A 14,432-nucleotide genomic window follows, 5' to 3' on the forward strand; every position below is an offset into this window, starting at 1 on the left:
GTCGTGGGTCTTGTCCCGACTTCCATCTTTATCAGTTAGAGGCTTCGTAGATAGTCAGTATAGTTGAGAAGTTTGTATAATTTATTTTATTAAATGTTTTAAAGACTAAAGTTGCCTTTTTATGGCGAGTTGTATATATTTTATTATACAGAGTTTTCTTTGGACTTAAAGTTTGTATTTAAGTTTTATGAACTTTAATTTCAGTTTTTAAGCTTTATATGCTTGAATCAGTTTTCCGCTTGTAGTCAGCCAGGATTAGGGTTCGCTTGGGGACCAGCAATGGTCTTCGTGTGTCGGCCACGTCCAAGGTGTAGGCTCGCGTCGTGACAAATACTTTGTTTCAGGAGGTGTTTTAGTGCCTTTTGATCAGTTCTCACATTGAAATGTCTTCCTAATAGGTAATGAGACCACTTAGTAACTACAAATATGATGGCTAATAGCTCTCTATCATACACACACATAGCCTGATGTCTAAGTGCCAATGACTTACGGATTTAGGCAATTGGATGCCCTTGTTGCATCAAGACAATGCCAATTTCTGAACCACTTGCATCAGTCTCAATTATGAATGGTTTATCATAGTCGGGTAATGCTAAGACAGGTGCAGTCACTAGTGTATCTTTGAGAACTTGAAAAGTTGTAGTAGCACCTTCATTCCATACAAACTTATCCTTCTTCAATAATTCAGTGAGAGGTTTAGCAATAGATCCAAAATTCAGAATGAACCTCCTATAATATCTTGTTAAACCAAGAAACCCTCTCAGTTGTTTGATATTTGTAGGGACAGACCAAGTTTGTACTGCAGAAATCTTCTTAGGATCAGTAGCTACCCCTTTAGCACTGATGAAATGACCTAGGTACTCTACCTCAGGTACCCCAAAAGCACACTAAGACCCCTTGGCAAACAACTGATGTTGCTTCATCAAATCAAATACAGCTTGTAAATGGTTCACATGAGCTGACATATCCTTGTTGTATACCAATATATCATAAAAAAACCAGTACTGACCTCCTAATGAGTGGTTTAAATACAACATTTATAAGACTCTGAAATGAAAAAAGTGCATTTGTAAGACCAAATGGCATAACCAGAAATTCATAATGTCCTTCATGAGTTTTAAAAGTTGCATTGTCTTATAGGTATATGATTCCTTCATCCTTAATTGGTGATAACCAGCTCTAAGATCAATCTTAGAGAACACTTCAGTTCCTCCTAGTTCATCTAACAAATCCTCAATGATAGGAATATGAAATTTGTCCTTTACTATCAGTTTATTGAGATCTCTATAGTCTACACAAAGCCTCCAACTTCCATCTTTCTTCCCAACAAGGACTACATGTGAAGCATAGGGACTAGAACTAGGTTGTATCACACCTTGATTTAGCATTTCTTGTACTAGTTTCTCAATAATATCTTTCTTCATTCCAGGATATCTATAAGGCCTTTTGCTAACAGGAGTAACTGAGTCAATGAGTGGTATTTTGTGATCAAAGATGCCTTTATGATGGGGCAATGTAATAGGCATATCAAAGATGCATTTTTACTGTTTTATTAAAACAATTAAGGTAGGATGAATATCAGTACCTTGAGTTATTTGTATAGTGTTGCATTGTTAAGCAGAGGTTGCATCTGTCACCAAGGTAAGCATGAAGACCTGAACTGATTCATCACTCTTTTTGTTCAAGGATTTGGCCTTGGTGGTCTTGATTTGGCTACTGGCTCCCCTTAAAACATGTTTTTTTCCCAGGTGCACAAACTCAATAGTTCTATTTCTGAAGTCAAACAAAATCCTACCCAAAGTGTTTAACCATTGCACACCCAACACTATGTCAACATTCCCTAATGGTAGTAGTAGGAAATCAGAAGAAAAAGTTGTACCCTGCAGTAACCACTTCAAATTCTTACACACTACAGCAGTTTGAACCTTCATACCATCAGCTACACTTATTGATTGTTCATGTATAGGCAAAGCTTTACAACCTAACTTCATTGCCATTGACTCATCAATGAAATTATGAGTACTACCTGTAACAATAACCACAGTTGTTTTTTCATGGTATCCAGTTACTCTAATTGTTTGATAACCTGTACTTCCAGGAAATGCTTGTAAGGAGATCGTCATGCACTCATCCACTTCTAACACTTCTTCCTCCATGATTACCTCCCCATCTTCCAGAACTTCAACCAAATACAACTGTTTCTTGGATTTACAAACATGCCCATGCATATACTTCTCATCACACAAGAAACACAGTCTTTTAGCCCTTTTCTCATCCATCTCAGCAACAATCAATAACCTTCTACCAATATTACCATTACTGAATCTGTTAACATTTGATTCATAAGGTTTCTTGACAGTTGTGCTAGAAAAAGTCGGTTTTTGTACACCCTGAAACCTAGATGGAGTAGGGAGAATACCAGTCTAATTCCTGCTGGTTCTACTAATTCCCCAAGACTTAGCCTGAGCATCAAAAACCTCTTCCTGCAACTTAGCTAACTTGTAAGCTTGCATTCTAACAGCTTTGTTGAGCTCAAGTTTTAACCCTCACAGGAAACAACTGATAGCATTTTTGTTTGACAAATTAACTCCATTCAATAACCTATCAAACTCAGCTTGATATGTTCTAACATCCTCAGTTTGTTGTAGATTTTTATTAGCTTCCATGAAATCTTCAAATTCTTCCCCAAATCTTTCATTAACAGCCAACACATACTCAGACCAAGAAAGGTCTATAACTGAGTTCCTAGACTTCAAGTATGATCTATGCTAAGCAATAGCTTCACCATCCAAATGGATAGAAGCTACTCTCACCCTCTGATCATATGGAACTTCATCCATGACAATAAACGGATCCACCTTATATAACCATGCTCTCAAATCCGACCCCTAAAATCTAGGAAAATCAAGTTTAGAACATCGGGTAAGAAATTTACCATTAGAATTTTGGAAATCTCCAGTAGCATTGCAAAACCCTTGTGCTCTGTCTCCACCCTCAGCTGATTTTGCTCTATTCTGATCCATTTCCTTGTCCTTCTGTTTCGTATTTTCTAGGGCTTGCTTGATCTCCATTAATTCCTTATTTGTCTGTACATTTCTATCATTCATATTCACCATACTTCATCAACTTCTGCAATTGTTCCTGTATCTGAGACAATTTTTCCTTCATTTCCTTTGAAGATCTGTCTTGATTTTTGTCTCGAGCAACCATGATTTCTTAGCCTTGACCAGTAGCTCTGATACCAATTAACCCAATTATCAGTAATCGAAAGGATAATATCAACTAGTAGGATGAACCTCGAAGAAGAAGATAGCTATATCAGGGCAGTTCCGAGATAGAAGCTAAGAAGAACAGAGTAAAAGAGAGAAGGGGAGAATTATCATATATCATTCAATGATTTACAATTGTATTACATCTCTATTAATAGAACTAAATTGGAATCTAATGCTACAACTAACTAACAAAATAGCTGCTTCTAACAAACTCTAATAACAGTGAACAATAATAACTGTTTTGGTGACTAATGAACAATACTAACTACTTTTTAACATTTCTCATTATCTAAAGCATTGTATCAGATTTCCACCAATATTTTGGTACTAATGCAATAGGACTCTTGCTTTTGATTTATCTCCTCTTTCTCCCACTCAAGAAACTCATGTTTTTTTTTACTTTAAGGCCACTAATTTTATGGATTTCAAATGTCTTTCTTCGTAAGGTCTAAATTAGAACATAAAATTATCGAAATACCCTTGGTCATCCAATGAATTTCCGTCTTATATAAAATGATGATGATGAAAGCAAGATTAATTTATCGATATTTTTGACGATGTTAAATGTGTAGTTTTAAAATCACAACATATTTTGATGCATATATTTGTGATTTAATGTAATTGTCGTTAGACATTACTTTTCTTTTTAATCTATAAATCTCATTTTTCGGATCCCATTGTTACTAATCTCTTAACGATCATTCCTCATAATTTTATTATATCTTGGACTGTTCAGAGGAAATCAATAAATTAAGAAAACTCAATATTGTTTAGGTTTGAAATTTAATATATTATAAATTAATAAAATTTAATTTTGATTTTAATTTTAAACAAATAATAATCGGATAAAACCAATTATACAAATACTATTTAAAAATTACTATAATTTTACACTCAGACATATATAAATATTTAGGCAATTATAATATATTACTAGTACTTTATATTCTTTTGAGCTAGCCTAAATTAACATTATGTATGGATCAAATGTTAAAACGTAGCATCTAGTAAAGTATAAGATGCACGGAATGTATCAACTAAACATGATTAATTAATCTAATTATTATTATATAGAAAAATAATCAATTCAAACGAAATCATGAACCCCTAATTACATAGGTAATTAGGTTTGTCGTATATCTTGTTATCAAGTCATGATTATAAATCAAAACAAAGTTTCCATCCAATTGCTTGAGTTAGTAGCCATTTTCGATTTTGCTACATAATGTCCGTTCTATTTTTATGTATATACTACGCTTGTGCGTTTTGCCTTTTAAATTATTTACATTCTTATACTTGATTTTTTTAAAAAAAATTAAACATTTTCTTAACGATATTTTCTCATAATAATGGCAATGACATGTTAATTAACACTACTAAATACAGTAGTTTCTTGTTTTTTATTTTTTTTAATCCCTCCTTAGGAGATCCTACCTTTTTGCTCTCTTGATGACTCAAACTTACAATTCTAAAGTTGGAAGTGAGCGATATTTATCATCCGAGCAACTTCCTCTTGTCGATACTGTACTTTTGAAATATCGTGAAAGTACAAAAAAAAGAAGAAGATTTGGTGCCTAGTCAAGTACTTGTCAAAATTGAGACGCAACGAGTAGATTGTGTTTGCATGTCTTATCTACAAAACCCACATCGTAATGACTAATGTCCCTTTAGTAGGATCTGTCGAATTAAAAACCCATTTGAATCGATTTATTTTTAAGTGTTTTAAGTTAAAATAATTTTTAATTATTTTTATAGTATATGTAGAAAAAATTAAAAAATTAAATCATTTATTTAAAATTTAAAAAATAAAAATAAATCAAAAGTCATAAATTAAAATTTTTAATTTTGATTTATAAGCCAAAATTTATTGCTCAATCCAAACAGGCTCAAAGTAGCTAGCAAAGATGTCCGTGTTAACTAAAATCCTACTAACAATAAAACAACATATAGTGGTTTTCAGATATAAATTGCTCTTGTTCACTTCACAAGCTTTAATCACATAAATAATGATACAGAAGAAAATATTCTTTAGAATATCCTAAATTAGTTTACTTAGATCTAATTTGTCATTTTGGTGAATTTTTCAACTTTTTCTTTTTTTTTTTATCTATAAAGTTGATCTATCATTTTTTTTTTTTAAATACTTTCCTTTTTTAAAGAAAAGAGAAACAAGTTCAAAAATATAACTTTAGTTAATTGTTTTCCTTTAATTCTCCAAAACACACTCACCATCTCCCCATAGTCTCTCCTCACCACCCCCACCCAAACCTCCACTACTATTGTGTTTTGTGTAAATGATGCATAAATATTTGTAAGATAATATTTTTAATTACTTATTACATATAGAAAATTAAAAATAAATTATTTATTTTTCGAAATAATATTAATCTTTCCATCAAATTCACACCCTAAAATCAATTTAATTTTGATTAATTTTATAGAAAGAAAATTTGCTGACGAAATGGCAATTGAAGTAATCTAAAAACAAACAACCCGTAACAATTCAAATAGAAACTGACATAGGCATGCAGCCGTGGGATGACAATGGGGCGGATGCGGGGCGAGGTGGTTTTAAGACTATGCGGGGTAGAGTGGTTTTAAGGTTGTGCGGGACGGGTTGAAGTGAGTTTTTTAAAAATTAATGTGGAGCAGGATGGGTTGTGGATCTATGGGTTTTATGCGGGTTCAAACTTAGTTTTAACTTTTTACATGTTACAAGAGTGATAAAGTGTTGTTAAGATAATTTCTTTAAAGTTACTAAAATATTCAAAACGGTAAATGAAAATAGTTCAATAAAAACTAATACGATTTTTACATGCTTCCCAATTGACCTTTTAAATTTTTAAGTTATTATCTATTAAATTAATACAACTTAATGAAAAAATGAATTTATTTTTAGTATCAAACTTAATTTAAAAAGGCAATTATTCAAAATTTATGCTGGGCGAATTCATGTGGTTAGGTTTATGCGGAGCAGATTAAAAATAAAAAAAGTTATTATGTGGGAGGGAGCGAGACGAATTAAAATTTTTGCGGGTTAAGCTCAATCCAATCCGCTCCCGCTCCTCCCCATTGACATCTCTACATGTAGGTGACCTTAAATTCTCCTACCATAATATATATAAATAATTTTGAGATCATATATTTTGGTTATTTGTCAAATACAAAAAGAAAATTAAAAAAAAATCACTCATTTAGAAAAGCAAAAAAGAAAAAATAGTTTTCTTCCTTCCAAACACACCCTAAAACCAGTTTAATTTTGACAAAAAATTATTGAGAGAAATACGGTGATAAATTGCAAATGAAGTAATCAAATTCCAAGCAAACAGCCCGTAACAATTTAAATTGGCAGCGGACGTAAGCACTATCACATCCCTTTTTCGCGAACCTCCTGGATAGACGGTATCGATAAAAGAGTTTTTTCAATTAAGCTGACAGTATTGAAAATAAATTATTTTAATTAGGTTTCTATGTTTCAAATTATCTTTTTGAATCTTTAATCAAAAGAAAAATAATTCTTTATTTTGGTCTGTAAATTAATAATAAAAGATCAGGGAAGAAATCTTATTACTGAGGGGTATAAGACACACCTTGAGTTCGATGATTTTAGCATGATCGTTTTATTAACTTATATTATGTTAAACTATTTTTTGATAAAATGTATTATAGGTCATAACTTGCTCTTTTTTATAGTAGATTCGTCACAGCATACATACACAGACTTAGAGGCATAATTATCTTCTTTGTGAGAATATATTGCACATAATAGTCTCTATCTACATTTCTTGATTTAAATTAACAAAAGTTAATTACTAAAGAAATTTTGGCCAAAATACATCACCCTGTACATTCTTAAATTTTTGCAAGTATCTCAAAAATAATAATGTGGGACCACATTCTTATCGAAATTTTTTTTAATCGAATTTATACTTGTCTAACGTTGAAAGCTCTATATATCTTGACATTCATCTATTGAATTGTTAATGAACGTATGCAAAACTCTTCGTGGTTCACCCAATGAAAATAATATGACAATAACAGAATTAAGCCATAATTCTTGCTCGTTTCTACACTTCAAAAGATCCCAGTTAAAATGATTCTAATAACCACAAGATCAATACCTATTTTAAGCATATGGAGCTAATCAAATATAATTACTGAAGCACATTTAAGTGTTTTACTTTTAACTTGGCACCAAATTTATCGGTGAACTAAATTGCATCAATTTAGAAATGCAACTTTATAATGAGCCAAATTCCAATTCAACATGTCAATATTTTAATAAGACATTTATAGCTCATAAAAATGAACCTTTAAACATGCGAGAAATAATTACATGTTATATTTCAATATTATAATATTAAAATTAAACATAAATTTTAATTTGAGCAAATTTTGTAAAATTCAAATTAGATCTTATATAATCATAAAATTAAATTATACATGAAATTCAAGTGTTACCTTTTGTGAAAAATAATTCACAAAAAAAATCCGACTATAATAAGAAACTACAAATTCAAAACCGTAAAAGTTAACGTCAATTTCCAACATAATTCTTGGAATCATGTGTTTTTCTCTGCGTTTTTTTTTTCATGCTCTTTTTTCCTCTTGTTTTCTTTCCTAAAATGTGAGTAATAATGTGAATATGATTTGAAATAGTGAACATGAACGTTCTAAAAAATTGTGTCCAGATGCATCATGCATGGTATGTCCATCTACGTTTGTTGTGTATGGATTGTTGGTATATCGGGTAGATGTTTATCTTTTTTACTTCAATGGAAATGTTCAAAGCACACCTTCGTCAATTATCTTGATGTCGAAAGGGAAGAGGACAGAGTCTTACTTACTTAAAAGACAAAAAAGGGAGAGTTTCCTGTCTTAGTTTCATACCGTGTGTGTGCTGCTCCTATTGGTGTCTTTATACTTTGTTTGGATAGTTCATGTCGTATTGTTTCATAATTTATTATATTGTGTTGTATTTTATCGTACTGTATTGATTTAATGAATATGGTGTTTGAATAGATTGTACCATTTTTCATTGTTACATAATTCATACATCTAAAATTTGAATGATAAACCTACAAGAAAAGTCGGGTACGAGATAGAGCTACTATGAAAAGGTAAGGTAAAAGATGAAATATAATTATCAAATACTTAATTAATAAAGACAAAATCAGAAGAAAATATTAAGATAACGACGCGATCATACCAAATCAATCGTTACATAAAATGAATCTTTTCATCGTTATCTAACGATGAACTTAAACGATACAGTACAATAAATTCAAGTAACAATATTTAAACTAACAATACAATATAATACAATAACAACCATCCAAACAAGCTGTTAGTATGTGAGAGTGAATAATTATGGTGAGTGCAGAGCGGTTCTGGTGAGAGAAATTAGAATTAGTGGGGTGATTTTAATTTTTTTTTAAAAAAGAAATAAAATATAAAAAAATTAAATAGATAGAATCATAGAACTAAAATATAATTAGAAAAATATTAAAATCACTAACTTGTTTATTAAAAGTTAAATTAAAAATGGACAAAGTACTTATTACCCCCTGAACTTGAAGCTTTTTATTTGGTGTACACTTAAATTAAATTTTGTTTTAATTACCCCCCCCCCCTCCCCCGAACTTGTTTATTCCTCCGTCGCGTACACCTTATTGTCCACCTGGTGTAGAAATTGAAAACAATCTCTACTAGGCGCGTGAGGAAGTGATTTTTTGCCACATCATAAAGCTACAACAATAAAAAACGTAAAATCTCCATTTTTCTTTAACATTTGGCATATTTAAAACGAAAAATAGGGCAAAATGTAAATGAAAAGTAAAGGAAACAAAGATTAACACTTATTTGGTAAGAATTTCAGACAAATTTGAAATTTAATTGACCAACTTCACGTCTAGAAAAACCCAAATCCAGAAGGAGTTCCACGAAATCAGCCCTTATTCAAAAATAACTTTTAAACAATGAATTTTAAATTTAAGAATTTTTTTTTTGCCATATTAATTTATCTAGGTGGCTATTATTTATCCATGTGGAAATCCACATCACCACTTTTGCCAGCTGTTGCGCGCGTGAAGTCACAATAGGAGCAGGTGGCCAAAAAAGGTGTACGCAACGGAGGAATAAACAAGTTCGGGAGGTAATTAAAACAGAATTTAGTTTAGGTGTACACCGAATAAAAAGCTTCAATTGGATGAATAATTTAAAACAGAAAAACCAAACGAATCCAATTAAAAAACTTGCAGAGTCATCATATTTCCCTTTTCATTCTTCTATAAATTCGTCCCATGCAACTCTCTATTTGGTACGTACAAACTTCTTTTCTCGTGCCTAATTTTAGTTCTAGTGTTACAAATTAAATGGGAAGCGTTATCGATGAAAATCGACAACCATTGTTGTTGGCGGAGGTGACCTCCGCCAATTGGTTGCCGGAGAATAAAATTGAAAGAAGGGGGGATGAAGATGATAAGGATATGAAAACAAGAGTATGGATCGAAACAAAAAAATTATGGCACATCGTTGGTCCAACCATCTTTAGCCGTTTAGGGACTTACACGATGAACATAATTACTCAAGGATTTGCTGGTCACATTGGTGAAGTTGAACTTGCTGCTATCACCATTTCTAATACCGTCATTGTTGGCTTCAGCTTTGGCCTCATTGTATGTATACCCTCAACTTCTTTCAAATTTCACATTATTATTTTGTTTTCCTTTGTCAAAAAATTATACTCCATCAAGCATTTAGGATAAACTTGTATATGAAAATTGTTAAATTTCTCATTACGTAACCCAAGAAGAACTGATTCAAAGTTGTTTTTATTGAAAAACATATGCATAACAAAAGCAGTACAGAAACATATTGGTTATAAGAATAATAGATAACACATATGTTTATACTATTACAGATAAACTTTTTTAAAATTAAATTCAAGAACTACGTTTTGAAGTGTGAGCAGATATGTTGAATCAAAGTCCAAATTCTAATTCAACATTCTTCTGCAATATTTGATCTCTAATAATTAACAGTCGCGAACTCTTGCAATAGTTGGTGGGCAAGTATATATAGAACACTAATTAACGGTCGAACTGAAAACATATTTTTCTTTTCCAGAAATAAAAAGTTGAGTTCTAGTTAAATATGAGCACTATAGGATCACAAAATTAATTGTTGAGGCTCCCTATTATAGAAGTAATTCAAATAATTAATTGAACTATTCTTAGCATAATAAATTATAAATCGTTCCACTAAAGATTAGTAATTGCCTATATTTCAGAATTATTTATTAAACACTTATGTAATTTTCATGTTAAGATTACAACTACTAATCAATAAATTAAGTTACTGACGAATTTAATTTAATGATTTTTTTTTTTAGAACAATGCTTAACTTATTTCATATGTCGGATCAATAAATCCACTTGCAAGGTTTGACACAATGAAAACTTGTAAGTTTCTCAAAAAGACATATATCATCAATCTATATATATCGAGACATGAATTTCATCAACTAACTTATTATTTCACCATTATATATATTATTATCATTCAATCTACCAAACATATTGATCCATCGATCTCCGGATCTCACCTTTTAATAAATCAAAAGCATAATTAATATATGTATACATCTTATAATAATTATATTAGAATAGAGAATATTAGTAATTAGAAAATATGTTTTTATTAGTCAGGTATAAAATATACTAGCACAAGTCGGAACAACACCGTTCCCGTATTCAAGATAAATTATATTTAAGTTTAACAATCATACCAATGACTCGTCCAACTTTCATCCTAGAATGTGAAAAAAAAAATTGTACTTGTAAGAACTGTTGATTTATTCCTCTGTTTATAAGATAAAGCTCTATACATTAAATCATTTACTATATAAATAAATGAGCATATTAACAAATATATGATCTATTATAATTGCATAAAAAATTGTTCTATAATACATACATGGCCAATAAAATTTATTCCATTGTTAATAATATATATCCCAACAATCATAAATGTTGCTATAATATACTATATCTAAATGTATAGTTAATAATATATACCTTAACAATCACTCAATTAAATATTTAATGTTAACGGAGTATTAAAATATTATATCTGAACACATGGTTAATAAGAAGCTAAGTCCCAATCTTTCTTTTAAAAGAAGTTACAAGTGGCAATCCCTCTTCAATTCCCTCCATCAATTTCATTCAAATTTCAAATTATTTTTCCTTATCTGCATCATTAGAAAACAGAGACAAGAGGTCTATTGAATCTTCTCCATCAAAATTTCTGACTTTCTCTGTGTAATTTTTGACATGGAAATGTAGTTAGGGATGGCGAGTGCATTAGAAACCTTATGCGGACAAGCTTATGGAGCAAAAAAGCACCATATGTTAGGAATATACATGCAGAGATCATGGATCGTCATAACCCTCTGTTGTATCCTTCTCCTTCCGCTGTACATATTCGCTACCCCAATTTTAAAAGCACTCGGTCAACCAGACGACGTCGCAGAGCTTTCAGGGCTAGTGGCGTTGTGGTTTATTCCACTACAATTCAGCTTCGCTTTTCAATTTACGATACAGAGGTTTCTACAGAGTCAGCTGAAGACGGCGGTTATCGCCTGGATTTCACTAGCGGTGCTGGCGATTCACACGGCGATCAGTTGGTTGTTTGTGTACAAATTGAATTTGGGGATAGTCGGAGCCGCCGTCGCACTGGACATATCGTGGTGGTTGCTGACTATTGGGATGTTTATGTACGCCGCATGCGGTGGGTGTGCAGAAACGTGGAGTGGGTTCTCGATGCAAGCATTTTCGGGACTTTGGGAATTTTTTCGACTCTCCGCTGCTGCTGGTGTCATGCTTTGGTAAATTGAATTTAGTTATCAACTTCGTCACAAATATATTTAATTATTTTAATCATGACTAGATTTTTTTTGAAAAAATGAAGATGAGTCAATTCTATCCGATTAATCTTAACATTGATTTATTATTGTTATTACTAGTATTTATTTTATTTGAAACTCTTTGTAGCTTGGAGAACTGGTACTATAGGATATTGATATTGATGACAGGGTATTTGCACAATGCCACGTTAACTCTTAATGCGTTGTCCATCTGGTAAGTCTTTTTAACATTTTAACGAAATGATTTATAATATAGTAGTAATAAATATTTGATTTTTATTTTATATCACAGATTTAAAAGAGTTTTTTATAAAATTAAATCAAACATGTCACAAAAAGAATGATTTATTGCAATACTTTTCTTTGAATGTCTTCTTAATTTCTGGGAGAATTTAATGCAGCATGAATATTAATGGTTGGGAGATGATGATACCACTTGCTTTCTTCGCTGCCACCGGGTAATTGATACTTTTCTTTTATTTTACATAATATATATTCCCTTGAACTCATTTTGGGCAGATTATATTGGTAATAGGCTATTCGAGATTTTTGAGTTTAATACATACTTAATTGATTGATGCTTGAAAGATACCATCTTACTTTTACAAGTCAATTTCACACTTATGTACATGTATTATAATTTTACTATACTAAAGTCGCTAAATTAATTTTCCAGCGTACGAGTGGCGAATGAGCTAGGTGCTGGAAGAGGAAATGCTGCAAAATTCGCAGCAGCGATATCAGTGATATACTCTACAATAATTGGGCTAGTATTTTGTGTACTAATAATGATATATCAACAGAAATTTACTCTATTCTTCTCATCAAACTTTGATGTTCTAAAAGCTGTCAACAAGATCTCTTACCTCCTTACTTTTACCATTCTTCTAAACAGTGTTCAACCTGTTTTATCCGGTAATTACATTATTATTATTATTATTATTTCATAGTTCATACTAATATATAAGAATTTAACTTATATACATTGACGAGTAAAAATAATTTAATTAATAGAAAGATATTTTGTTTGTTACAGGAGTTGCAGTTGGTTCAGGATGGCAATCAAAAGTGGCTTATATTAATCTAGGCTGTTATTACATCGTTGGAGTCCCTCTAGGAATTCTTATGGGTGTGGTTCTCCACACTGGTCTTGAGATATGTTGGTCTCGTTGTGGTTGACGACTTAGACAACGAGTCCGTTGATTACTCTGATACCGTAAGATAGCACGAGAAATTATTTGCTCAAAAATTAATCGCTATCTTTTCTCTATCGTTGTTTCATACAACATGGAGAATATATAAACAAATGATTTTTGTGGTTATTATAACTTATAAGTGTAAAATGAAAATTACAGGGGTTGTGAGGAGGAATGATTTTGGAGGGACAGCTTTGCAGACGATATTACTGGCTTTTATAACGTATCGTTGTGATTGGGAGAAAGAGGTACTACACTATTATTATAGTAATTAAAATCTTTTTTTCATGAAAATGCAAAATTTTGAAACTTGTTTTTCCATTTTATGAAACCATAAATATTTTAATATAAGAATTACTATAGTGGTGCATGTTTTTTTTTTTGCAGGCTAGAAAAGCTACAACGCAAGTTGAGAAGTGGTCGAAGCCACCTCCAGTTAGTCAATCGTAGATGATGGATTTTCTTTTTTTTTATCAAGAGAAGTAATGTAATAAATATTGTATTGGTACGTGAAAATCATCCGACTTGTGAAAGTGAAAAATTACGACTTGCACTTCTTCATAAATAAATGTTTCAATTTTTACTAATAAAATGAATCTCATGAACAAAATTCAGATCATAAATAATGTACCCTAAGAACTAACTCTTATCTCTCTGAATTATCTTTAATTTGGAGTTAAAACTTATTTAAGGTTTACCTACACAATAATTCCAAAAAAGAAGAAGCTGAAAATAGGTACAATTACTCTATTACAATTCTAATACAATATCTGAATTTGAAAATTGTAAAACATATGAATATGAAATGATTTTTAAAATATGAGCTTTTGTATTAAGTCATACTTTGCTCGACTTCTACCTTTTCTTTTAGTATAAATTTTCTCAATGTTAGCATGTGAAGCTCCAACCCAATCCTCTATTTTACGACAACCAACTTCAACCCAATTCTCTATTTTACTTTCTAAAAAGGAATATTTTTCTCTCTCCTCAATATTATACTATTATTATTTCTATTTCATTCTTATTTTCTTATTT

General features: G+C 31.1%; 1 protein-coding gene across 1 annotated transcript; it reads left to right on the forward strand.

Annotated features, from left to right (window-relative positions):
* Positions 1-9,646: 9,646 nt before the first annotated feature.
* On the forward strand, positions 9,647-13,847 carry LOC125814270 (protein DETOXIFICATION 27-like). The gene is made up of 8 exons (XM_049493738.1): positions 9,647-9,949; positions 11,621-12,162; positions 12,329-12,415; positions 12,603-12,659; positions 12,878-13,116; positions 13,238-13,369; positions 13,557-13,645; positions 13,785-13,847. Exons 1-8 carry the CDS (start codon positions 9,647-9,649, stop codon positions 13,845-13,847), a joined length of 1,512 nt encoding a protein of 503 aa, XP_049349695.1.
* The last annotated feature ends 585 nt before the right edge of the window (positions 13,848-14,432 follow it).

Source organism: Solanum verrucosum, unplaced genomic scaffold, assembly GCF_900185275.1.
Source record: "Solanum verrucosum unplaced genomic scaffold, falcon-dt-bn FXZP01000230.1, whole genome shotgun sequence".
NCBI lineage: Eukaryota > Viridiplantae > Streptophyta > Magnoliopsida > Solanales > Solanaceae > Solanum > Solanum verrucosum.